The sequence below is a fragment of the Giraffa tippelskirchi genome, chromosome 1 (assembly GCF_054371585.1).
Source record: "Giraffa tippelskirchi isolate mGirTip1 chromosome 1, T2T-mGirTip1v1.2.pri, whole genome shotgun sequence".
NCBI lineage: Eukaryota > Metazoa > Chordata > Mammalia > Artiodactyla > Giraffidae > Giraffa > Giraffa tippelskirchi.
This window is the reverse complement of record NC_137275.1, coordinates 51240172-51267338: the sequence shown is the minus strand read 5'-3', so window position 1 is coordinate 51267338 and position 27167 is coordinate 51240172. Positions and strand designations below refer to the sequence as shown.

General features: G+C 40.4%; 2 protein-coding genes across 13 annotated transcripts in view; one reads left to right on the top strand and one right to left on the bottom strand.

Moving 5' to 3' along the window:
• Positions 1-2697: 2697 nt before the first annotated feature.
• SHISA3 (shisa family member 3) lies at positions 2698-8567 on the top strand. Of its 2 annotated transcripts, XM_081528157.1 has the most exons (3): positions 2698-2945; positions 3515-4378; positions 7022-8567. In XM_081528157.1, exons 2-3 carry the CDS (start codon positions 4102-4104, stop codon positions 7459-7461), a joined length of 717 nt encoding a protein of 238 aa, XP_081384283.1. In that variant the 5' UTR covers positions 2698-2945; positions 3515-4101; the 3' UTR covers positions 7462-8567. The 2 variants fall into 2 exon arrangements, with proteins under 2 accessions (XP_081384283.1, XP_081384280.1); XM_081528154.1 differs by lacking the exon at positions 2698-2945 and having other exon boundaries at positions 3379-4378.
• Positions 8568-13122: 4555 nt separating this feature from the next.
• ATP8A1 (ATPase phospholipid transporting 8A1) overlaps positions 13123-27167 on the bottom strand; it is a 230854-nt gene continuing 216809 nt past the window's right edge. For all 11 annotated transcript variants that reach the window (XM_081523434.1, XM_081522682.1, XM_081523201.1 and 8 more), the window contains 4 exons: positions 26334-26422; positions 25507-25599; positions 19039-19130; positions 13123-17877 (listed from right to left, as the gene is read on the bottom strand). In XM_081523434.1, the coding sequence (XP_081379560.1) occupies positions 17780-17877; positions 19039-19130; positions 25507-25599; positions 26334-26422 (372 nt within the window). In that variant the 3' untranslated portion in view covers positions 13123-17779. The remainder of the gene's footprint in view (positions 17878-19038; positions 19131-25506; positions 25600-26333; positions 26423-27167) is intronic.

Sequence of the window (27167 nt, the reverse complement as noted above, 5' to 3'; positions counted from 1 at the left end):
GGTTTGAGAAACACTGCTCTAAGGGCCCTAAAGTCTAATCCCCTCTTTACAAACGATGAGACTGAGGCCAAAGAACATGCAGGGGGAGGCGCACAGCTTGGGACCGGGCTGCTGGCGGTGTCTGAAAGTACACTTCTGGGCACCTCATATTCTCTAGTGGTGAATATGTGCCAAAGCATATTTGAGAAAAATGTACCTTTTCAGTATCTCAGATTGACAGGGTCTTGGATTAATAGATTTATAGTAAGTAATCCAAGGAAGAGAATTCCAAGTCTTAGGCAAAGTAATTCAAGGAAGGGTAGTGATAATACATCACTCTGGAAAAAACTTGAGGGAGAGTTGAAAACCTTTTTGTTTCCTATTTCATATCTGGATTCAATGCCCATGAGCTGGAGGGGATTTCCATAGCCAAAGCTAATTGTCTTTTAAAAATTCTTTATTTTTTTCACTTCTGCATTCCTTTGGCCTTTTCTCCCTCTTTCCTTAGGATATTTTCGTTCCCAACCCTTTTTGCCCTGTTTTTCTACACTTCTCTGTATTGCTTTTCTTAAACCTTTACTCTGCTTCAAACAACATAAAACAAAGAGAAGTGAAAGGGACAAAGGTGAAAAATATGGTCTGGTGCCAATTTCATGCTGCTACTGATTCCAAGCTATTACATTTTTTTAAAAAATACATAATTTTTGTTCATACATAAAAATAGAATTGCATTTCAATTTTGCAAGTACCCTTCACCCAGTTACAATTATCAACATATTGCCTATTGTGTTTCAGCTGCTTTATTCCGTCTTCACATTGCCATTTCTCCCCTAACTTTAATTTCCCCCTTTCTTCCTCCCTCCCTCTTCTCTTTCTCTCTCCTTCCCTCTGTTTTCCCCCTCTCTTTTCTTCTCCATCTCCTTCTCCTCCTCGCTTCTTTCTTTCCCCCCTCCTCTCCCCCTTCCCACTCTCCCTTTCTCTGGCGTTTATTAAAGCAAATCCCAGACATCATATCATTTATCTCATTTCCTATAGCATTTCCCGGAGGCAGGGAGGGCCACAAGAGAATATAAGCTGAGGAAATGATCTCTTATGATTATTTTCTTCACCAAAATATGGAATTTGTGTTACCGAGATAAGGGAAAATATAGAATTTCTCAAAACCTCTACATGATACCCCAGATGGTGCAGATTTGATTTTTCCATCTCTAGGTCCTCTGCCTTGAGTCTTTGAGGGGGGTCTATGAGAACTTTTTAATCTTCCTTTACTATTCAAGTAGTAACAAAATAACAGCAATCTTGGGTGTTTATAAACTCCAAAGGAAGTGCGTGTTATCTTCTTGTTTCAAAGAGCATTCTGAGAGCATCACTTTTGCAGTAGAAATTTTTAAGTGTACAATTTGAAGAGAGTTTCTACGACAGTTTTTCCCCTGGTGCAAACCCCCTGAGCCGACTGTTATGATGATTTAAAGGTGCTCTGGATCAAGATCTAGAAAAGAAAGCATGGTGTACAGTTGCTTTCATGCTCACATACATCAGATCTAAGGAATATTAAGTAATTTGGAGGTGTGGTTATTTTCCATGAGTAAATGTCCAACTAAATTTGAGTAAAATGCTGTCTAAATAAGTCAAATAGAGAGGAGCTTTGAATGAGGGAATTAATTATATATAGCTAGTGTCCTAAGGAAAAGAATCCCAATGTGGCACAGAAAATGTAATTATTGGGAGGTAGTACCAACAAATCATTCCCTAAAATATTAATGCTATCAAAGAACAGCTGGATAATGAGAGAAACTTGACCCTTGGGGGACTAGCAGAGGTTGCTGCAGAACTGTAGGTAGTTGTGATGTCATGGAATTCCTCTAAATTTAACAAAAATATTATTAAGAGGTGTCGTTCTGGGAAAGTTATTAGCAGTAAACATGCCTTTGTAGTTTTATCATCTTATCACGATCATTATATCTCACTGTTGCTGTGGTTCCACATGATTTTCTTCCTTAATTGCTCAGGATTTATACAACCCAAACAACACTCCTTAAAAAAAAAAAAAAAACTCTCTAAGTCTGGCAAGGACTTTTCTTTTTTGTAAGTAAAAATACAGTACCTAAGAAATTTCTGCAAAAACAATTTCCTATATGCTTATTTAAGTTCTTTAAGTCAAGAAAGACTGTCTCATTGTTTGTTTGTAGATAAAAGCCTGAACTTAACTGGGTTTTACTAAATAGCATATTATTGTCCCACGTAATATCTAACAGAGCAATAAAGTTAAATATTTACACAGTCCAACTTAACATCTGAAATGTTGGGCATTATTTTTACATTCTCATAACTAAATGCTAATCCCTATATTTAAAGTCAGAAATCAGAAGTGATTCTTTCCTTGTAATATACTTGAACTTATATTTTAAGACAGAAACCGTTTCATTGAGTTACCCTCCCCACCCCCCACAAAAAAAAGCTGTGAACCGACTGGGACCCTCGCGAAGCCGCGAGTGTGGTGAATGCTTTTGACCGCACACTTTCATGGCTGGTGAGCAGCAAACTTTGTCTTTTTGTTTCACTCAACTTGCCAACATCTAAATCAGTGACACGGGCATTCAGCGTTTCCTTTGACAAATAGGTTGAGATACGGAGAACATATTCACACGAACCAATAAATGATGAGAGGAAGTTCAGGATGCCGTAAAAATAAATTCTTGAGTTGAGCCCAAGTTTCACATAACGCCAGTTTCATAGGGCACTTACCCGGCTAAAGGCGCAGTGCCCCTGAAAATAGCACACGGGGGACACATCATTTAAATAAATGTGTTTCTTTGCCCGAACAGTTCAGATCTGCTCAGTTATCATTAATTTTGTTCTTTTATATCCTTTGCGGGCGCGAATGGAGAAGTTGTGCTCTTTGAGGGTTTGTGAGTTGCCCTGGGCAGGAGGAGGTGACCCTCGATTCTTCACCCGGCAGCGCGCAGGTTAGTGGGGCGGGGGAGAGTGCGAAGTGTGTGCGCATTTGTCAAACGTGCTGTCCCTTCTGGAGAAAGTGGAAACCTACGGGGAAAACGCAGCGCAAATGTGGCAGGCCCTAAAAGTCATGCCATCCGCCCGGAACCCTTAGAACAGGTGTCCCAGGAACGAGGCCGAATCTGTGCAACAGGTGACAGATGATTCGACAAACCTCAGCTACCCAATTCATTTTTGATTACATCCCTAAAAAGCAAACCTCAGATCCCCACTTGCGCGCCAACTCGCGTGGGTAGACGGAGACCCGGAGGCCCTGGCCCTCTGCGGAGTTTGTTGGACTATGCGGGGGGAGGGTGTGTGTGTGCGCGCGTGGAGAGGGCTCGATCCCCCAAGTTTAGGGTCGAGTCGAGTCCCGGGGGAGTGCCAGGGGAGGAGGTGGCCCGGGAAAGGCGGAGGAGGGCGCACGAACCAGAGGGCGCGCAGGACACGCAGCCGCGCCGCGCGCGCTCAGGCGGCGAGACCCGGGAGGCGGACTCTCTCTTAACCCTCGCTGTCTCCCCCTCCCTCTTCCTTTTTAAAGGACGCCGTGGAGGCAGAGCTGTCAGCAACCGGGAGGCCGTTTGTACTTGGCCCGGCCAGGCTGACTCCCGTGACAGACAGGGGCGGGGGCTGAGGGGCCGCCTGTCCCGAAGCCCCATACGTGGGCATCTCATATTCTCCTGCTTCGGGCTCCTCTCTGGACCCAGCGACGGCGGCGAGTCCAGGTGCTGCGCGGCCCGGGAGTTGCCAGCCCCGGACACGATGGCTCCCGTGAGGAGTGGGGTGGGAGGTGGCCGAGGGCTGGGCGAGCCCCTCGCGCCCGGAGAGTTATGAGCGGGGCAAAAGACCGCAGCATCAGCCCGAGCCGCAGCCTTGGCTGGCGCCTCCCGCGGGCCCTCGCCAACTCGCCCCCGCGCACCATGCCGACCCCCGGTCTGCTGAGCCCGTCGCGCAGCCCCTGCTTCCTCCCTGGCCCCCGCTAACCCTCAGGGGACTGGTTTTGGCCGCCCGGGCAGCTCCCCAGGCCGCTCCCCAGGAGAGGCGGAACCGCGGTGCGAGCAGAGCCCCGGCTCAGCCCTTCGCTCTCCAGCCGCGTCCCCCTCCCGGCCGCCCGGCGCGCCCGCGGCGATGGGGGCGCTGCTGGCGCTCTGCCTTCTCTTGGGCTGGCTGCGCGGGGGCCCGGCGGGCGCCCAGCAGCCCGGAGAGTACTGCCACGGCTGGGTGGACGTGCAGGGCAACTACCACGAGGGTTTCCAGTGCCCGGAGGACTTCGACACGCTGGACGCCACCATCTGCTGCGGCTCCTGCGCGCTGCGCTACTGCTGCGCCGCGGCCGACGCCAGGCTGGAGCAGGGCGGCTGCACCAACGACCGCGGCGAGCTGGAGCACCCGGGCATCACGGCGCGTGAGTATGGGCCCAAGGTGGGGCAGACCTTTTCCGGCCGCGCGGGCGGGCTGCCGTATGTGCCGACCGGTATGCGCGCAAACAGGCGTGCCAGGCCTTCCCGGGTCTGCGCATAGGGGACGGTAGAAAGTGAGGGGTAGGGGGGATCAAGGGAGAAGTGGGTGGTCGCGTTTCAGGTCAGGGGCGCTGTTCCTTTGCAGTCCCGATTCCCGCCACACGCGGTCTCCGCCGGTCTGCCTAGGAACTAGTTCGCAACGGACCGCGAGGACCGCGGGGCTTGCACCCAATGACCCCGGGGGAGAGAGGGAGCCCTGGGAGCTCACGACATTTCAAAGAAGGGCTGTGGGGGCCGCGCCAGGCTGGACTTGAGTTTTCAGGGGTGGTGAGTGTGCCCTACTCTGCGCCCTGGGAGCTCCGGGAGCTTTGAGAAGTGCTGATGGCGCAGGGAAGGCAACTCTCCGGTTGCGTTTATCTGTAGCCCCACGGCGGTAAGCAACTTAAGCCCCATTTGTGTGTGTGGCCGTTTGGTAGTGTTTCTAAGCCCCATTCTCACGACTTCCTTTCATTTCTCTGCATCGAATTACCCACTCCGGCCCACCCCCTATTGTCACGCTTTTCAGAAATGCCCAGGTCCTCCGGTTGGATATTTAGAAACCGGGGTCGCAGGGCCTTCCCCGCCCCCTATTCTCACGTCGGAAAACACGGGTCAAGTTTCCGCTTACTTCAGAGCAGAATAAATCACAACCCCAGCAGAGGAACTTTACACCTTAAAAAACAAAAAAACCCTTTCCACCTGAATCGGAACTTCAGGGAGACCATTTAGAGCTCCAGGCGATGGTTTTACGGCCGGGAAACCGGAGGAGCGGGGGCGGGGGGCAGGGGGAGCCGAGAGAGAGACTTGACACCCCAGAACTCCAGAGCGGGGGGTCTGAAGCGGGCCAAAGACGGTCCCCAGGCGAAGCGGGAGAGGCTGGAGAGGTGATTAACGGTGCTGGAGCCCCAGTCCCCTGAGACTGAGAACCCAGAGGAAAGGGGGACCCATCTTCCTTAGAACTCCATTAGACCGTCAAGGAATTTAACTTTTTTGGGCAAAATACCAATCTAGAGGATTGAGGAAGTGGCTTCTGGGGGAACAATGTTCAGTGGAAAGTAGGGAACTCTAAGGCGGCCTAGCCTGTTAGGAAAATACAAACGGGCTTCACAGTCACTCGCCGTCTCTGCAGAGCAAGTGCTAAGTTCCCTGTCTACCTCGGGGACCCCATCCTGGCCTCCCACAGGGCTCTGTGGCAGGAGAGGGGGCAGTCTCCGCACCCACCCAGACTGGGGTCTGGCAAAGCCTCAAGACCTTCCCTTGCCAGCTTATCATTTTGGGCAAGTTACTTAACTGCTCTGGGCTTCTTCTCAGCTCTAAAACGGGCATATTGCTCTCAGAGGAGTTAGGTTGTGAAATAAATGAGTGTATGGATGCTCAGCAAGGTGCTGAGTAAGTAGTCACTTTAAACTTGCCTTCTGCAGGGCACTGCTAGACAGGTCAGAGTGGGTGGCACCTGAAGAGCTTACACTCAGGAGCCCACAGATCTTAGGGTGGATAGTTCCCTGTCACTCACTGCCTGTGTGTCTTTGGGAAACTCAGCAACTCTCCAATATGTTTCCACATCTGGAAACTAGACCATATCACTAGGCCTGTCTCCCAGGGTCTCCATGAATCTGATAGTAAATACAAAATAGGCACACAGTAGGGTCTTAGTCAATGCAGACTTGGCTTTCTTCTACCTCTAAGCCGGAAGTTTGCATCCCAAAACAGCTCTATCAGGCAGGGACCACAGCTGGAGGACTGCTTGGGAGGTGCCTCTGGGTGGGAAACATTATGTCTGCCTTATAGAGAGAAAAGGGAACTGGGGTTAACTCTGTCAGAAAGGTGCTCTCCCAGAAAGTATGGGCCACCAACACCAAGGACCAACCTCAGTCTCGCTAAAGTTCAGTCTGACCTTCCCAGAATTTGAGTGGGGATCAAGAGGCAGGAGCATGACGGCTGGAGGAGGCATCCCAAATTGTTTCTGGAAAGAAGTATCCAGACAGGACAGTTTGTGATGTGGTAGGAGACACAGTTAATGGGGGCCTGTTATGGATTTCTTTATCCTGTTCTTTCTGTAGTCTTGTAAAATCCTGGGGGTTTCACTTAACCGGTCCGGCTGTCTTTGCTCAGATCGGTCCGGCTGTCTTTGCTCAGATCGGAGAGTCTTGGATAGGAGATGGATTTTCAGCCTTAGCGTCCTTAAGCACCCCACTGTGATAAAAACTCCTAAAACCTGGATTGAAAGCCAGTGTTATGGTAACCCCCCAAACTCATCTTTTCCCTCCCTCCAGTGCGTGGACAGGAGGATAGAGTCTGTTCCTTCTGATTTCCAGATGTGCAATATGATGGCTAATTGCTAACAGGGTCTACAGTATCAGTCTGCTTCCTCCCTGCTAGGAGCAAGAATATTCCATCATCACAGTTTGCAATTCAGAGGTTACCAGTAACAAGCTCTGAGAAGCCGGGCTGACAAGGGTGGTTGAATAGACCTCCCACCTCCTACCTGTGAGCAGCCCAGAGTTTGGGAATCTCTCGTCCGAGTATCTGTGCCTGTTTTTGCCTTCTAGAGCCTGTCTACGTTCCCTTCCTGATTGTTGGCTCCATCTTCATTGCGTTCATCATCCTAGGCTCTTTAGTGGCTATTTATTGCTGCACCTGCTTGAGACCTAAGGAACCCTCGCAGCAGCCCATCCGCTTCTCACTCCGCAGCTATCAGACAGAGACTCTCCCCATGATCTTGACTTCTACGAACCTCAGGGCACCTTCCAGGCAGTCCAGCACAGCCACCAGCTCTAGCTCCACTGGGGGCTCCATCCGAAGGTTCTCCTTTGCCCGGGCAGAACCAGGCTGCCTGGTGCCCTCACCGCCCCCACCTTACACCACAGGCCACCCAATCCACTTGACCCAGCCGTCCGGTTTCCTGGTGTCACCCCAGTACTTCGCTTACCCGCTCCAGCAGGAGCCTCCACTTCCCGGGAAGAGCTGTCCAGACTTCAGTTCCAGTTGACAGGCCATGGCTCCAGATCCATCATCTAGTGCAATGGCACACCTGTGGATGCTGCTGCCATGGGCACCAGGAATCCCAAGAAAATTTCACTTGGACCAGCAACGCCATGGAGGAAAGCGCAAGGAAAATACAGTGCCTCTTAGTCTTGAGGTTCCTGGCTGCAGTCACAGAATGACTGTAGTAAGAGAATTGCTTTCTGGCTTTGAAAGCATGGGGACTATTACATTTCAACTTATGCTACTTTTATTCAAAATATGCAGTAGTCCGACTTGAAAGCTACAAATTGGCTGAAGCTGTTTTATTGGACAACTCAGCTATCCTACATAGGCCTATGTGTTCTTTTTTCATTATAAGTTCTTTAGTGAGTGATAATACCAACATATACATAAATAAGCAAAGAAATTGTACCTGATTGTAATTATCGAAGGTTCATTTAAAAAATTAACTGCTAAGTAAACTGAAGAGACAATGAACAGCCTGTTTGTAATTTGGGGAGCAATTAACTGGGAATAATATTAGCATCGTGAGAACAGTTATTTTTTAAATTAATAACTAAATTTTGTTGGAAATATAAGGGTGTCTTCAGAAGATTTCAATAACTGCATGAGAAATTTAACATTTTAAATATTTGCTTAGATATTGTAACAGAGATCTTATGTAAAAGCATTTCCCCCACCTGCCCAAGGGAATATTTATTGCAGACGTTTTGTTCAGCAACATTTAGTGTTTAAATGAAAGTTGAACAGTTGGGTCTTAAAACATTTATTTGTAAAATGAGTTATGTACAAATGTACAGATTTGTAATTTAATGTATTTACTACACTGATGGTACTAATTATTTAGTAGTCACACTGTAATTTTTTATGTTAATAATAAGCGTGGAGTTCAAAGTCCAGCTTTGGCTATAATCATCTGATATTATGTATCTTAAGTGCCACTGAATTCCATGTCTGATGACTAAATATTTGGGTATATATCCTGCTGGATTAGAATAAATAAAATGCTTTATGTTTTCATGAAATTTCTTTGAAAGTTTAGATCAAAGTGCTTCATTGTATCTCCTTAATGATACTCTCTGATATTCAATAAAAGGAAATGTCTTTACTTAACACTTCATAATTTGAAATGAAAAAAAAAAACCTACATTAATTTTGTATTATGTTCGAAAGCTGTTTTCTACCTTGGGACGCCTGAAAGCAGCCAAGGAAGTGAATGTTTAGAGAGACATCAGCCCGTGGGCTGCAATCCTCAGATGTGGTATTTGCATAGATTTAAAAATTGGGAGATTTCTCATAAGAATCTGAATTTTGGCTTCTCGTGGCATGAAGAGGATGTGCCACTGATGGTGCTGATTTGCTGGGGGTGGGAGGTCCTTTTCAGAGAGGCTCCTTGCCTTCCACCAGTCTTCTGCCTGGTCTCCCCGGCCTGGCCCATCTCCCTCAGTTTTGTTGCCTCTTGGCCCCTTGGGTGTCCTTTGGAAACCCAGGTTTATATGGGTTCATACTATTGTATGTCAACCTCAATAGCTCTTGTCAAATACAGATCCTTTAGAGGTGGAATGCTGACCTAAGAAAAGTCCTTTGGCTTGACTCTTTGTTTTCTAGTTGAGGAAGCAAGTTGGAAGATGCTGGGTCTTGGCCCAGACTGATGGCAGGAGCTCTGACTTCTGGTCTCCTGCTTTATCCTGTAGCTAATCCAGGTATCCCAAGTCAGCCCAAATAATTAAGGAATAAACATAAGAAGGAAGGGAGGGAGGGAGGGGGGAAGGCAAAAAGGAAGGAAAGAAAAGGAGGGAGCGGGAGAGGGAAGGAGGGAGGAAAGGCTGAACGTAAAAGGATAAACATTTGTGTGAAGCTCTGGAATTCACTCTCATGTCAGTAGGCTGGCTTTATTCATGTTTGTTACATACTGCTCCTTTGCTATTTTAATCTTTACTGGGCTCTTATGACTCAAACAGTATTCTAAATATTTATGTGCACTAACTCCCCTCCCCCCCCAAATAATGCAACATGGAGGTATTATAATTCCTATTTTATAGATTTGGAAACCAAGGCATACTGGAGTGAAGTAACTTGCCCACGATCCCACAGCTAGTCAGTCCTGGAGCTGTCTGCATAACCAGATTCCAACAGCAAGGGAACACCAGCTTTGAGGTTTCTCTAATTGTCTCTGGGCACACAATCCACTGACAAGTAAAGCATGAGGCTCAGGGCCTCTCTCCAGGACAGTGATTATTAACTCTGTTGGATCTAGTGAGTTCTCCTTAGAACAAATATTTTGTGTCATGCCTTTAACTGTCCACCAGCTTTGCTGGTGGCTCAGATGGTAAAGGATCTGCCTGCAATGCAGGATATCCAGATTTGATCCCTGGATTGCGAAGATCCCCTGGAGAATGGAATGGTAACCCACTCTAGTATTCTTGCCTAGAGAATTCTGTGGACAGAGGAGCCTGGCGGACTGCAGTCCAATGGGGTTGCAAAGAGTCGGATATGACTGAGCGACTAACACTTTTACTTTTAACTGTCCTAAAATGAAATTCCTAGATCATATTACTCACTACACATATACTTAAAAACAATCAACATAATGTCTTCATGGTAAATAGAAAGGTGAACGAAAAGGAGAATTATTTCATAATGTAAAAGCTTCAGCACATTTAACAAAGGACTCACAGGAGAACCTCTTCACACAAGAATCACCGAGATGTGACAGCTCCCAGTCCAGACCTATGCAGGTTTACAACACTATCAATTTACACTCCAGAGTTGCCCTACTGTTACTGAGATTTTTTTCCAAACAAAGTTTGATCTTCTTTTAATCTGCACCATAGTTATATATCTGGAAAATTCAGTGTATATTTAAGGCAGTGCAGAAAATACTTAGATAAAATGGGACTAGATTTTTCCACTGATAGGAATAGAGGGATATTTCAAAGTCCTGCTCATGGACATCAAGTCTTTGTTGTGCCAACTGTCTCATGCACTGTAGGATCTCTGAAGAACAGAAATTTTATATTTTGAAAGGTAGCTATGCAGATAATGGATAACATTTATTAAACACCATGTGTGTGTTGTATGACATGTATCATTTAATCTTCCCAACCCTGAAGTCGGACTCTTACCATGCCTGTTTGGCAGATAAAGAGATCAAAGCAGAAATATTGAACACTGTGCCCAAGACCGATGATAACACAACCAAGATTTGAACCCAGGCCCGCTGTCTGGTTTGAAACCCTGCATTCTTTACGGCGTGTACCGTGAAGTCCTAATTTTCTTAGGGAAAAAAACAAAAATCCAACCTACTTTTCAGAAAATCTTTTTGGAGAAGAGTTGTAATATTGACTGTAACATTGTACACACCCTATAGACAGAGGGGATTGTAACCATTCACGGAATTGGTGCCTTGTTACCGGAACATAGAATATTATAGAGCACAAAACCAAACCAAAAACACTAGAGGGCAAACATCTCTCTCTTTACACCTGAGGAAACTAAGAGACCAGGGGGCTATTTAGGTAAATTTTGGAGTCACAGTGTCTGGGTTAGTTTTCTGGGTGTGTTACCCATAAGTTGAGAGACTTTGGGCTACTTACTTTATGTCACTGTGTGTCCGTTTTCTCATTTGTAAAATGGAGGTGTTAATTGTACCCTACTGCTGAGGGTTGTCTTAAGGAATCAGAAGTCAGAATCACTGTCTCAGTGACTTGCACTCTAGTGTGGAGGGAGCTGTGTCATCAGTCCATAGTATACAATAGAAAGCAGATGAAATATCCTCACATATAAAAGCAAGCCTGAGTACTGTGGAAGGGCAGATGTAATGCTGATTGGAGGGCACAGAACAGAGAAAATGGCCTGACAGTTTGATAGAATTAGTCCCAAGTAATCCATGGCCTCCTATGATACCTGGACAACTTCTTATTGCCGGAGACAGAGCAAGCACCCTCCTACCTTGCACTCAGAGCCTGTGAATCTATCATCTACTTTAGAAAAACGTATTTAATCAACTTGCTTTTATTCACTCCAAAGCTGATAGATTGTAATTTTAATTGTCCCAAATGCATAGATTTTTCCTTCTTATTTTCCCATCCTATTTTTCATTGATTTTTTTTTTTTTTTCCAGCTATTCCCCGTGGAAGAGAATTTTGCCAGATTGAATTAAATCTATAGGAAAATTTCTTTCTAAAACCAGTTAACCAAAAAGGTTCCTGAGAATATGTACAATCACAATTAGGAGTATGATACATTTTACTGGGTCCAGATCAGTTTACCTGTGCATAACCTAAAAGGCTTATTTAGTATGTGTTCAGGAAAAATAAAGATTTACGAGCATGTTAAACTATTAAGGCAACACACATTTTTATATGTATCAGACTTTCAAAATTTCAGTTAAACAGTTGCTAACGAAGTTATTCTGACAAGAGTTTACGTTTGAATTGCTGGTTACATAGTCTGTACTTGAAATAAAGACTGAATAGTAAAAAATATTACATTTTCCAACAATTTTTATTAGCTTACTAGTGAAATGATCCAGGTTAGAAAGACCTTTCTTCATTAAAATGTGTGGTTCTGTATACTGAAATAGAAGCTTTAGGTCTGAGATGCCTTAAGCACATAAAAACAATCTTTAAATGGGGACGATGTACTGGATTTATGTATTTCACGTTTTCTGTTTCCTTATGATGGTGTTAGACGGTGGTGCTTATTTTAAGAGGGATGATGTTGTACGTGAAAATATTTGGCATAATTCACAGGTTACTTTTCTGAACATTGTTTTGCTGTGATTTTGCATGGGGGACCCATACTCAATTGTTGCCCCCAGAAAAAGGTTGTGGGGAGGGAAGTAGGGTCACAGACAGGGAGGCACACACTGCCCCTCACTCTGATGAAACTGGACGCTCTTCACGCTGCTTCCCCAGTGGGTCTCTGCGAACTCATCCTGTTCTAACAGTTTTCCAAATTGCAGTTTCTGTTGTTCCTTTTATCAAATGGTGATTACTTTGATTGTCTTGTCCTCATTTCCAGTGTTTTCCTATATTTTGTCTCACGTGGCAATTTTACTGTTTTCTGGTTACTTCCTTCAAATTTTATTGGCCAAATGTGGCCACTCTCTCATACACTTAAAAAATTTCGGTGGGGTTTAGAAATCTTAAGAACTTCATCTTCTGTGAAAGAAGGAGCCATGAGTTAGTTGTTGACTTACAGGTTGATTTAAACCTGTAAGGACAATCTTGGAAGCTTTTCTGATTGAAGAATCAAAATATAGTAATTTTATTTAGAATTATTTTATTTTTATTGTCATTATTTTGGCCACATTATACAGAATGTGGGGATCTTAGTTCCTGGACCAGGGATTGAACTCACACCCCTTGCATTGGAAGCTCGGAGTCTTAACCACTGGACCACCAGGGAAGTCCAAAAATTCTTTTTTGATACTTAATTATTGAACTATCAACTCTTATAAAATTAGAGTTAATATACCGCACTTTATATTGCATTGAATGGGATTTACAATGCAGGGATATTTTCAATTATCATTGGGGTTGTAGATAAAATGTTAACATTGTTATTAAACAGATAAACACCTTCTCGAACTATAGTTATAGCAGTTTTGAAAGTTTTATGAAGAAATATAGTTTCTAAAACTAGCAATTAAAACGAATGATTTTCTTTATGTAATGGTACAGTTTATTTCATTTTTCATAAGAGGACAAAAATGTTTAAAATTTGCAGTTTAAAACATGCACATTCACAAAAGGCCAATGACACATAACACTGCATAGAACTGAATATTACTAGACTTTAATAACTATTTATAAAACACAGTGCATTGAACATCGAGATAAACACACCTGAGAAAACTACTATAATCACAGATTCAGTTCTCTCCACTCATGCAGCTTCACAATTTCTACAGCAGTTTCAGCAGGAATGGTTTTTCATGGAGCTGAAAATACTATTTTATTTTGAATGCAAACTGCAATTTTCCATAGTAGCTGCCTTCCAAGGCTGCCTTTTTTCTTTTAACCTAATAAACTTGAAAATATGAAAAATGAAGCTTGAAGTAGTAAAACAAACAACAAACAGTATTTACTGCTTTTATGGCTTCTAGTCTAGAACTATGAAACAAAAAACATGTATTTTTAAATATTCTGCTCACATCTTTGCAAGAGAAGATTTACCTATGGAAAGTTGCTGTTAATTCAAAGTAAGCAAGTATGAAATCTAGCTTTCTTTTTTCCTACTTAAGGGAGATTTATTTGCTGAGAAATTTTGTGAGCTTTATTAAGAAAAGTTCTTAGAGGCAAGCTAAACAAAAGTTTCAATTAAATTAGTTCAAATTTGTTTGTAAAATAATTTGCTTATTAAAAAAAAAGTTATGTGGAGGCCCAGTTAATTTGTCCACTGAATATTAAGTCTTAGGTAGGCCATGAGAGAATTTTATAAGGCAGAAATAAACATCAAGATTTACAGCAATAGCCATGCGTTGGCCTAGACCACTTTAAATATTAATTCATGCAAACCATAAACCTATCAAAAACACAGCTGCTCTCATACAGAAAATAAATCAAGACGAAAAATGGAAAACATTTATTTCCTTTCCTTCAAAATTCAACTTACATTCCATTTTAATAGCTGTTGAAGGTTAATTAAAATGCAGCAAAGTATAACAGTTTCACAAGTGACTTCAGTTATTTTAATGTGAGAAAAATCAGACTATGGTCTCTTTAAGAGGCATTATAGAAATGTTCATCATTAAAAAGCATTTATTAGGCACCAGACTGCATGGTGTTTACATTAAGTAATTTACAAAAAGAATTCCATGGGCCTGGTTCATATGATGTGAATAGGGTGGCAATTTGCTCAATAAATTTTGTACATGATTATAGATTTATTAGATGATATAAGTCTTAGAACCAGGAAATATCAAAGGGCAAACTGCACAAAAATAAACACTAATGATTATTTAGCTTTGTAATAATGATGATTTTGTTATACATAAAAATTTGTGAATATGCAATCTAGTACATTCAGATTAGTATTCATTTCCTGAAAGAACATTTTAAGTGACAGATAAGTGATGCACAGCATACACAATGCAGAACAAATTATCACATGATTTTCACACTGGACATTTAGGATGCAGGACTGCAAAATTAAAATATAAACTGTCATGACTAGAATAAATGTAGCTTTCTTGAATTCATTTGTCTCCCCTGGAAATTAAGAGGAATCGCTGATTCCATTCAATGACCACACAATTCATGTAAATGGCTAATACTGAATATAATACACATTCACCTGACTTGATTAGAAGTTTTCCATTAACTTTGCCATGTTGCCCAAGCAGGCTCATGTCAGCCAGAGTGTTGTGTGGGAGGGTGGATGGCACTTATTCCATTTAAAATTTATTACATTCCTGAGAAACACCATTTTTCCTGCTCATACTTTCTACCATATAGCATCTTTCTGGGTGTGAGACACCAATATATTTTTATATGTATATATAAAACATTTAGAAAGTTCATGCTCAGTATCACTGTGTACTAGTCAATGCTAAAGAAGCAACTTCCAACTTTTCAATGCAAAATGAATGAGGATTTTCTGCTGTGAGTAGTATTTTCTGAACTGTAAACATTGTAAAGCAATGGTGTTAGCATTTGCCAGAGTCCCTATAAGGGACTTTTTAATTGAAGAATGTCCCTTATTTCAGAAAATACACATTAAAAGTCACTTCAACTATTTATTTTAATCCTGGTAAAACTGTGTTACCCACCCCCACCCCACTTATGAAGGTTAAAAAAAGGAGGGTTTTCTCTAACACTACAAAGTCACTGCAGTTGCAATGTTGTCTTTTTAAGTTTTACCAAGGTGGTCACTCCCTGCTGCCTACCCCTCAACTCCCTACCGAGAAGCTAAGAGATCGACTTAATGTTGATAATTCAAAAACAGGTCCATGGGACAAAAAGGCATAAATCAGTCACGTTTCAGATCATGCTCTTTCACATTATTAACTATGAGTCTTCCACTCATGTTAAAGAGCTCCACAAAAACAAATCATGTTTCAAGGTAAAAATAAAGCTTTTGGTTCTCTTAAGTCAGAAAATTCAGTTCTATTACACTCATCACATTTTTATATTAAAATTATGGAGAAGGATGTCACCTGTGAGGTGAGGGGAAATGGAAGCAGCCCTTTTCTGGAACTGCTATTAAGTGTTTCTCCTGAGGGATGTACTTCATTCTTCTTTTTTAAAAAAACCTTTATTCCTTTTACTTGATTCTTGCTTTCCATTTTTTTGTGGTTTGACTTCACCTGTCATCACAGAGGCCCAGATGCTCTGAATAGCCATTCAGTAACAAACACTGTGACATCTGAATTTTGAAGATGATCTTAGACTCTTATACCTGTGGTCTTGCGTATTTGAATTCATGCTTTTCTTAATCTGAACTCCGAATGGAAAGGGTGTGGAGAGTGAAGTATGTCACCTTTTTAACCCTTTTAAGTTCAAATTATGTATGTCATAACCTCTCTTATTTGTAGAAAATGTGGGAGGCATACATGTAACTAAAGAGCTAAAAATTCAGAGAAGGAAATAATATATAGACTCAAATTTTAAATCTAGATCGAGAAAAAGGGTGAAAAAGATGTGAAATTATTAAATTCAAGGAGCGATTTGAAAATCACCTCCCTTCTTAATTGTAGTTGACTTATTTTTTTAAAGAGGAAGTTCTATCTATTTTGCTGGTAAGTCCACTTAAAGGCAAACAGGCTTTTGAATACAAGGCAAAAAATTTGCTTCAATCTCTGAAATGTATCTGAAACCTAGAATTCTTTTTATTTCTACATGAAAGCATTATGTTAAAAATAGTGTAGAAAACTGGTTGCGGTTTTTAAACAGCCCCTTCACCATTAATTGTTGGTATAGCAAAATAGGCATTTTTCAGGAGATATCTTGGAAATGCTGAAACAATTAAATTGAATCTATATTTTAAAACATATTAACAAAATCTACTCATGATGAACAGTTCTTTGTAAAGTTATAGGCTTGAATAAAATAGGTGTTTTTAAAAGGGGGGGGAAGTACTACTTATTTGTTCCAATTAGCAGCATGTGACTAATTTTGGGAGCTGCTTGACAAGTGAACTGTTAAGCCATTCTTGGTTTGAAGTTCAGGGCAGTCACCTTAACCTAGGGTGTGCCATCAAGGATAACAGGCATCTGGAACGGGCACTACTAGGGAAAATCAAAACATAGGACAAAAAGCTGAGCCTACAGACATTACAAAAGCCCAGGCATTATCTGACATGGTTTTTCAAACACCTCGACAGAAGTATTGGAAATCTCACATAAACACTTAAGTACATTTTTCTTAAAAAAAAAAAAGAAAACTCAAAGACAAAATGACATCACTTAATCTACAGCAGAAGCCAGTTTGTAAGAAAAATCTCAATGATGATGAAACCTCATCAGAAAGGACGGAGACATAAGTACAGTTTAAAAATCAGCATTGTAATGACAGTCACATAACCACTTGTGCACTTCCACTTGAATAAATAGACAAGACAAACGAGAAAGAAGCATTTGTAAGGCCAAAGGTGCAACATCACAGATATTAGTAGCAAATGCCTTGAAATACTCATTTTTATAAATCACTCTTAGATTGGAAGAGTCAGGCATGCAGATCTTAGAGCAGAACTGGAGGTAAACTTTCTTGTAAATTTCTGGGCAAATGACTACTGAAGGAGAAATAGTGATACATTTATTGAACTTCTTTGGCAAACATTTATCAAGACAATTTTTGACACAAACACTTATCATTAATGTCTTGTTTAGAAATTTTGCTCAGTGAGTTGCTTCCTTAAGAAGGCTGGTTTCCCCCTCCCACCTCCACAGCATGTTCTGAAATCTAAATTTGGATATTAAGAGTCCCTCTAACTTACTACCATTTTATAGATTTTTACTGGTGAATAGCCTTGTGGTGTATCCAAGACACTGATAGTTACAGCTCCAGAGTAACAGCAAAAGAATACTGACCTTTTCTCAGTTGAAAAAAACACTCTGGCAAGATACAAGGTCATTTTCAATGTCTGTTTACAAAGACTTAGCAAATACTTTAGAAAATCTGAAAGAGATGGTGTTACAGTACAGTTGCACAGTGCTTACGTCTATAATATACATGAATCTGAATGTCAGTCAATGAGATGAGCTCAGATCCATTTCCCCTCCTTGGACCAGACTGGAATTGGTCAGCAGATTCTGGTGAAGACCTGCGACTCCCCTTAGAGACATAACAGAGCTGGCCTCGCAGCCCCCCGACCCATCACCACTCATCAGGTCTCTGCTTTGTGGTATCATATGCTCTAATCACTTCAGACTGTGAGACGATTCCATTTTCATCTTGAGAGAAAGCATACCCATCTGTAAGTTAAAATAGAAATGGTGAGCTTGAAGTCACAGGAAGTCTCTGTTAGTCTGAGTTTTGAGTGTTCATTTTCTAACTTGGGGAGTTAATGCATCCTTCCCTGCCTTTAAAAGCATAAAGACACTAATTTTTAATGTCTGGAAAAGATATGGATTCAACTGCAAAATGAAGAGTGAGATGATGGTGGCTTAGATCCTTGGTGTTCTGCTCCCTGGATGAACAGATATTGTAGCCCCCTCCATTCTCCCTTCAGCACATCATGTCCAACTCCTCTAATGTTTGCTTCCTGCTAGCAGAGGGGTGGGGAGTGCAGTCAAGTGGGAGCATGTATTCCAGATAGATCAGGCGGATGAGAGTGAAGGAAGAATAAGAGCGAGGAGATAAACACACACAACTTCCCTCAGAAGACATGGCTCTGGACTCTCAGCATCTACAAATAAACGCACTCATGCCCTAGCCTGGTCACAGGGGGCCTGGGGATAAGAAATGACCCTCAAGGGGATCACATCTTTAGAAAAGACCTCTTGAAGCATAAAGAGCAAAAGCATGAAACATGAGTATATATACATGAAAATAAATTACATGTGGAAACAACATGAAACAAAAGATATATTACTAACACAAATACATTTACTGCAGGGCTTTATGTATTATATTCTTTTTGAGATCCTTCAAATGTTAAGAGGGCATGATACCTAATAATTTCTTACAACTCTAAATATTCATAAATATTTTTGAAGGGGAAAATATATGTTTCATTGTGTGCTGTTTCACACACATGTCATGTTTCAAAGCTGAAAAGGCTCTTGCAAAGTTATTCAAATAGAAAAGATAACAATACCGAGTAAGCTTTTAAGAGTTAAGATTTATTTTACTGGTTCTTTTTAAGATTTAAGGAGGCAAGGGGCATGCAGAAATATTTTTTGTGAAGTGAAAGCAGCAAGATTTTCAAATGCTCTATCTTTTCTGCTGAAAGTGAGATGGCTGTGGTCAAAGGACTCTCTAAACATTTGTTATTAATATTTATATAATGTCAAAATTTGTTTTAGGTGTTAATTGTAAATAGTTAAATATCCTTCAAATCAAACTATTGCTCTTATAAATGCTATGAGGTAATGGCGGAGAATGTGTTTAAAAATCAGAACTCCAATACTTACGGAGCAGGTTTTGTTGCAGTGATTCTGACCGGTACAAGTTCACGTGGTTCTTCTTAAAGACGTTCTTGAGCAGTTGCGCCCTCTCTGTGAGGCTGCAGAGCAGGTGCAAACGTGTGAAATGAATTATCAACTCGGCGGAGACCCCGGCGTGCCCACAGGACCCACCAGAGAGCCAGACTTAAACAAAAGACTGTTTGAGAAATCCGTAGTCTACTGATTCTTTTTCACCCTCTTTTCTCAGACAGCAAATGAGGTTTCAAGTATTTAGACAGATACTTTACAGGCCATTTTCCCCCAAAGCTCAGAAGAGTTTTTCCCTAATAGTGCAGTCAAAGGATGTCCCCAACCCCAGTTTTTAAGTCAAACAGAGATACAGAACTTGCACAATACAATCAACAAAAAACACAAAATCCACTGGTAGTGGCAGTACCGTCTAAAATCTTAGGTGACTTACTACATATAGCAAGTATGGCATTTGAGAATTTAAAAAGATGAACCATTACTATACCTTTTTCCTACTTTGTATATATTCTAGTATAAATTAATGTTTTTATACAGAAAAATCCAAAAAGTTATGTAAAGAAGAAATCTCATAGACTTTTTAATTAGAAAAATTCCATTACCACTCTAATATGGTATCAAATGTGTTCCTTAATCTCATTTTAAAATAAAAAAAGTATTTTCAGAAAATAATTTAGTAGGTAAAGTGACAAGAAAAAACACTTCTTTTTCAATAAACATTTAGAATAATCTTTTCTGCAGAAATGAATCCATGTAATTAGGTAACTTCTAAAAGCAGAGTGCAAGAAATACTGCATCTGTTTTTCTCTCCTGCTCATAGAACAGTGTTTCACACAGTGGGAAGTCAAATATCTGTCAAATAAATAAATTTGAATAATAATTCTGAAATGCACTTTTAAACATCATCAATCCTCCTAGTCATGCCATTTCTCCACTGGTTGATTTATAAAACTTTGCTTTGATATTAAACCACATAACAAGCATGAAGAGCTAATAAGTAATCCACATGTGTTGCAGCAAATGTTTATGCAGTTTTGTTTTAATCACTGGAACCGACTCAGTGGACAAATTTCCATCTTTTTGCTTCCCCAATTTAAGCTTTAGTTAAACTGCTGTAAGTTGTGTTAGTTCTGTATATTGCCAATTTTTTTTAGACCCTGAAATGGAACAATATTTATCATACACAAAAAAAGAGGATCATCTGCAAAATGAACTCATAGTAATTACAGAAACATTTAGGCTTTTGCTGAAGTAAAATATTTGGAAATGTTGACATTTGTAGTAATCTTCCACAGATATTTCTTAAAAGTCTAGGGGTGTTAACTGGTACTTATTAGACATACTTTATTGTCATTGGGAATTAAGGCAAGAAAGCTAATTAATCTTAAAACTCTAGCGGTTTTGCAAAAACTTGTAAAACTTGTTTTTGCCAGTGAAATAAACAGATATGGGGAATAAGAAAGAGCCATTTTTACAGACTTTTCTTACTCTACTCTTAAAATGTTCTACCATTACAGACCTGGGGACTCAGAGGGACACTAAAACATATAACTGCTTTGAGGAAGTCAGCAGCTTTAGCAGCAGGTGGTCTGACTTTGTTAGCAGAGCACTGTGGATGGGGCTCTGGGAAGTCTCTGGTGTTTAAAATTGAAATGACTACAGAAGACTAGAGGACAGCAGTGTATCATGATGGAGCTTCTTCTTCCCAAAATACATTTTCCAGGTTTTAGGCTGGTTTTTGTAAATGCATGATCCTTTAATATAGAAGTGGCCCTTTCATATTATGGCAACCAAAATATAGGAAACAATGTAATTTTGTTTTGTAATGGCCATTTAAGGCTATATTTTCACCCAGCTGTCATGTCACATTAACGTCTAGTGTTTATTTAAAGAAAAAAGTTTCTTTCTGGGGAAAGAAGCACACTACTGCGGAAAGAGCCGGGGCTCTGCAGTCTTTGATTTAATTCTGTTATTTGTTAGCTGGATTGTCTTAGGCAGCCATTCTCAGACATCTCATGGAGAATAGGGCAGTTCCTAACCTCAGGCTGATGGAGGATTCAGGAAGATGGCACTTAGGAACCACTCAGCCACTTAGAAACATCAGTTCTTAGCTCCCTTACCATTCCCTAGATCTAAAGAAATTTATTATTAAAAACAACAACAGCAACAGCAACAAACCAACTAGACCAGAGATCATCACAGGACAAAAGACACTTTGTGAGGGTCATTTCTGATGCCTTGGTTTATATTCAACATTGACTCAACAAGAGAAGTCTATTGCTAAACATGAGTTTTAATTTACAATGCCCCCCACTCCACTTCTATAGGAAAGCTACTAGGTTTTGTTTTTTTGCCTTAGCTACATCGAACCTCTTGTTTCTCATTAAGATAAACAACACAGAGAAAAGCTAGGAAAGACCACCATCACTGTCTCCATGACCAAATCATCTGACATCTATACTTCCCTACTTTAAAAAGGTCAGGCTGTGGGCCAAACAGTGGTGATGAACAAATTAATTAGGACTGACCTGAAGATCCTGGGCTAAAATACTATTTAGTAGAGGGTGATGATGATATACGGACTAATGTCTATAGATACATGTAAAAAATTATGACTCTCATTGTTCATATTTGGCCTTACTATAAGATGCATTGCTTCACACACACAGGAAAGATATCCAGTAATAACTGCCTGTCTCCAATGAGCCCAGTGTCCGTAATCCATTACTTTAACACTTTGGGGTTCTCAATTCATATTTTTGTTTTGTTTTAGGAAAGTAATATGTTACACACAATTTATACATGTAATACTCCCCACTGAGACCTTAGAGACCCACATCCCCAAAATTAATATTTCTGCTATAAAACACAGACATGTTTACACTGCAGAAAAATAAACACTATCAATGTCCTTATATTTCGAGAATAAATTGTGTTGAAAATCCAGCAAATTTTGCTATAAGCTTGTGGAAAAAATTGAATTTCAAAGCTTTTTGGATTTTGGAAATGTAGATGCTTCTGCTCCCTAGTGTTGGAGCATGTCCATAGAAAGTAACAGCAAAGGACAGTTTCATAGCTTATGAGTTAGTTTCTTTACCCAAAATAATAAGCCATGGCTGCACAGTGAGCTGGAGGAGGAAATGGCAACTCACTCCAGTATTCTCGCCTGGAAAATCCTGGATCTTCTTGACTTAGAGATTGAACCTGGGTCTCCTGTACTGCAGGCAGATTTTTTACCATCTGAGCCACCAGAGAATTCAGGATAATAATATGATAAATGGCCTACTTATTTCTATTAAAAAAAGACCAATTCTTTTAACCAAGATGTTTTAATTTTTGAAAATGAGTAGAGATGAGAAATGAATTATTGTAAATACTAATCTGGATACAGTGCTTACAAGTTAGTTTCTCTGACATAGAGAAGCTGTATGTTTACATCTAGCTTGACTTCATAGTAGTGCTTAGTGAAGATTAAAAAATTGGGGTGATCAACTTATAAGGTCATTCTTAAGAACTGCATCCTTCTATGACAAAAAAGTAAACAATCATCACACTGGTGCTTATTAGTTTGGGAAGTTGTAACCTAGATAGTTCTGTGTTCTTGTGTATCACATTTTCATTTAACTACCCACAGGTTAGCCCACTACTCAACTATCCTTTCACCTACCCTTTCATTAATGAATTTATTCTTTAGTTCATTCTCCTGACCATTCATTCATCCATGCAATAAATATTAATTGAGTGTTACTATGTTCCTGGCTCTGTGGTTGGTGCTGGGTTGCCATAAAGACTAAGACAGAGGTCTCTCCACAAGGAGCTCAATCTAGTAGGGGAAACAAGCAAACACAGGTTGAAGAAATACACTCGAGCATACTGTGGTAAATGTAGAAACAGAAGAATAAAGAAAACACAGAGATAGCAGAGGAGGAATTTATTTTATCTGTGAAATGCTGAGGGAATTGTGTCTGGACTGGGTTTTGGAAGCCAGAACTGGATTACCAGTCTGTAAGAGGGTATCAGCTTCTAGACAAGAAATCAGCACATGCCGAGGCCAGGAAGCATAAAATGACGTGCATATTTCAGCCCTCAAGGAAGCCTGGTGTCACTCGAATACACAGAAATCACCATTTCTCCCTCTTTGAAAAATGCAGATGAAATCAGCTCATGTTTGAAAATTTGACATTAACCTCATTCTCCTAGGTTCCTAAAATAATTCTGTCAATAAAATCAATCTGACAATTGCTAAGCTGCCTTAGAATGCAGTTCGATGTGAAGGCTTTGAGGACCAGTTGCTACTCTTCCCCTCTCACAGATCTTCCTCTCCTCTAGCAGCCACTCGGCAGGGAGACACCATGGCCAGGCTGACCATCATCATCATATTGCTCACCAATCAGCAGCAATGGCAATATGGGGTCCATACCAAACTAGGGGCTTTCGACTGGGCTATTCAGCTAACAGCTAACTTAGTCCTGAGTCCCCAAAATAAGCTCAACTGCTATTTTAGGCAAATGAGCTGAGCAGCAGCAGGAAATTTATCAGATGCATTTTCTGTGGAGAAGTTGGTGGTCATTTACACGGAATTCACTTCTTTCTTTTTAGGCTCTCTGACTTATTTAATGTAAGGGACTACACATATCACAGACTCATTGACTCTTTAGGACCCAAGACCAGAGGCCATCACATTGAACCCTCAGTCTGACTTATGAATTGTTGAAGTCACTTATATACTATAAATGATGAAAAAGAGTATCACGTGAAGGGGCTTAATGTAAGCTTTAATAACATGCAAATAGGAGAAATTTACTAAGGGCAGTAACAGTATTATCAGTGGACTTACCCTAATAATTGTGAATATTTTTATTCATGATTCTGTGAACTATTAATAGAACTCTTTTTTTTTTTAAAAGAAACATTTTATTTTATACTGGAGTATAGCTGATTAATAATGCTATGATAGTTTCAGATGCACAGCAAAGGGACTTGTTCATACATATACATGCACCCATTCTTTCCTAGGAGCTAGAGCTCTTACTATATCCTTTTTATAGCTAGAGGGAAAGAGAGAGTAAACATTTACTGAGGGACGATTTATGAAAAACAATGGAGCTGGTGTAGAGTTGGAGGTGAAGGGAAGAGATGAGGGGAAAGTGCAGGGAAGAGGAGCTACTCCTATAATCTGAAGGTAGGTGTCATCAACTCATCATGTACCCAGGGACGCTGACATGGAAGGGTCAGAACCGTCAGGTTACAGGCAGGCTATTATCTAGTGCCATGCCACTACGTTCCTGAAAAGCAGTCAAAGGAGGCAGAATAATGCATGGTTAGGGTTTCTAGACTCAACTGACATGGGCTCAAGGCCCAGCACGGTCACTTCTGACCTTGAGAACTTGGGTCTCTCTAAGCCCTGGTTTCCTCATCTGGAAAAAGTGAGGATGATGGATTTGTCCATGAATGTCATGGCAGTTCAATGCGACAGTAGCTATGAAGTGAGGGGTGCAGTGCCTAGCACGCAGTGCACGGCCCACAGATGCCAGTGCTGTTAATTTTAGGAGAGAGGCGCAGACTGGTGTATGACGTGCCCCTTTGGCCTAATGAGAGCAAGAGAGGGCTGGAAGCCAAGGTCTCAGCCTGAGTTCCCAGTCTGACACTTACTCCATTGTGTCAAACTGAATAATAACAGTGAATCATGATGAAGGTGACACAGACCAGGGCAAAACATTTCCTAGGGTTGAGACAAAACGCTGGCTCACTTTAGTGTGATGAGAGAGAGGGAGAATAAGTTCCTGGTATTTTCATCATAATTGTGGATTATTATAGAGTGCTTTTGAATAATTTTCAGTTTCGTTTTTGTAATGCTTTGTGAAGTTTAGTAAATTCGATCAGCTTTCTAACCTTGCTTTTTTTGGTGGGGGGGTGGGTGGTGGTGATGAAGAAGACTTGGAAGACATAACTCACTTCATATATGACTCCCAGCTCAGTTCCCAATAATGTACTGAACCATGGAGGTAACTAAGGGAGAGCTGACTCTGTGTCAACCTCTGAGTTTGATTGTATTCTATTGCATTATGAATACTGCATTTTCTTTTTCAGTTTAATAATAAACACTATTTGTAGCCACCATTTATTTAGTGCTTATTAAGCCCCAAGCCACCTGCTTTATTGACACTGTTTTCAATTCTTACGACTGGCTGTGAGGGAGGTAAGACCACTCCCATTGTGTAGATGAGGTAACTGAGGCTCAGTAGCACTAAGCAACCTGGCAGAGGTCGCAGGCAGCTCAGTGAAGAGAGATTTGACTTGAACCTGCATCTCTCTGATTCCAAAATCTGTCAGTGACACTGCTAGCTCCACGTTAACAGACAAATACAAGTTTAACTGCTTATTTCCAACCGCTAGCAAAAGAAAAATGTAAAGCTCACTTAGAAAAGAACATAGTATGTATTTTACCTTTTTCCAAGCACAACTGCGCCTGGGTCTTGAGATTTTGCCTCCAGCTCCTGAACTTCATCTACTAATGTTTTAAAAGCAGTCCTCTTGATACTGCAAAAAAATAAAAGGGAAAGAAAAGAAAAAGGATAGAAGTATTTGTGTGAAGATTTAAAACATTATAAAACAAGTTTTTACCATGCTGCTTCTAAGTACAATAGTAATCAGAGTACAAGGAATTTTTTCCATAGAATCTAAAAAATTACAGTAATTTTGGGCATTAATATAATCATAGAAACAATAGTCATAAATGGTTTAGGTTGATAGTAGTAAAACTTTCATAGTTATTAAACAAGCATCACATTAACTAACTTTAATGATATCTTTTTTGTGGGAAGAGAGAACATTTTAAAACTTATAATCCTTCAGAAAGATTAATAAAATTGTGGATTCTTCTAGTCTCTATTTTATATATGTTTAGAATCAGGCAAGCAAAAATTTCCTTTCACAACTATGGTTCACTAAAAATTTATGTGTGTGTGTGCGTGCGTGCATGTGTGTGTGTGTTTGGAGATAACAGAATTTTTCTTCTACCTTGAAGGGGTTTTTCAGGCTGATTAATAAAAATGTTAATTGAAGCTACTTGCTTCACTTCTGCTGGCTCTTTTAAACTAATATAGTTTTCTAGTTCCTCAGTCGGTCCTTTCTCCTTTATTTACAAAGAATTAATTAATATTACTAATTCCTATCTTGTAAGCTCTATATTAGAGTTGACGTTACAACTAGAGAAATCCGAGGATTAGTAAGCTATCTATGTTGTTATGTACATAACTGAGTATTATACTTACACCTTATATACCACATCAAGGAGCAAGGAGGCCACAGGGATAAATAACAGGCCCGTCCAAAAGACTCCAGAGCTGAACAACATGGCTGCCTGAGTATCAGAAACAGTGTAACTTTAAAAACCATAAAAATACATCAGTAAATACAAATTAAGTTTCTATATGATTTCAAGTAAAATAATTTTAAGAATCTAATTCTGCAAGAGGGCATAAAATAACTCTGAATTCAAATGTGAAATACTTGGAATTAAAAGCCTAATTTATGAAACCATGCCTTTCTATTTTTCCCTCAGTAGCTAATACAGCAAAGTTTTATCATGTACCAAATCTTTTCATATTTTTATATGAATTTCTTATTATTGTGACCAAAACACAGAGTAATAAACGTTGACCTTCTTTTATACCTTAGAATAAAAAAATTATCTTTTTGAGCAAACTTCAAACACACGCTGGATTAAATTCTCTTACAATACAATACATAAAATCAATCCTAATTAGAAACTAAATTTACTATTTCTGGAAAATAAAAATTTACTTTTTCTAAAATATTACATGATACTAAAACATCATCCAGATACATCATGAATACAGTATAAACAAGTTAGGGTATCTATGAAAAATAACAATTTGATATTATGTAGGAATAATACTAATTTTTGTTCAAAGATTTACATAACTTGTTTCAGTGTATTCTGTTATTGCTAAAGTAAAGCCAAATATTTAGTATGTAAAACCCAAATTGCTATATCAGAGCCTTTGGGGTTGCAAAGAAAATGATTCTATAATAAAAATAAATTCCGCTAGTTATTTGTGATTATAATAAAAATCCCTTTATAA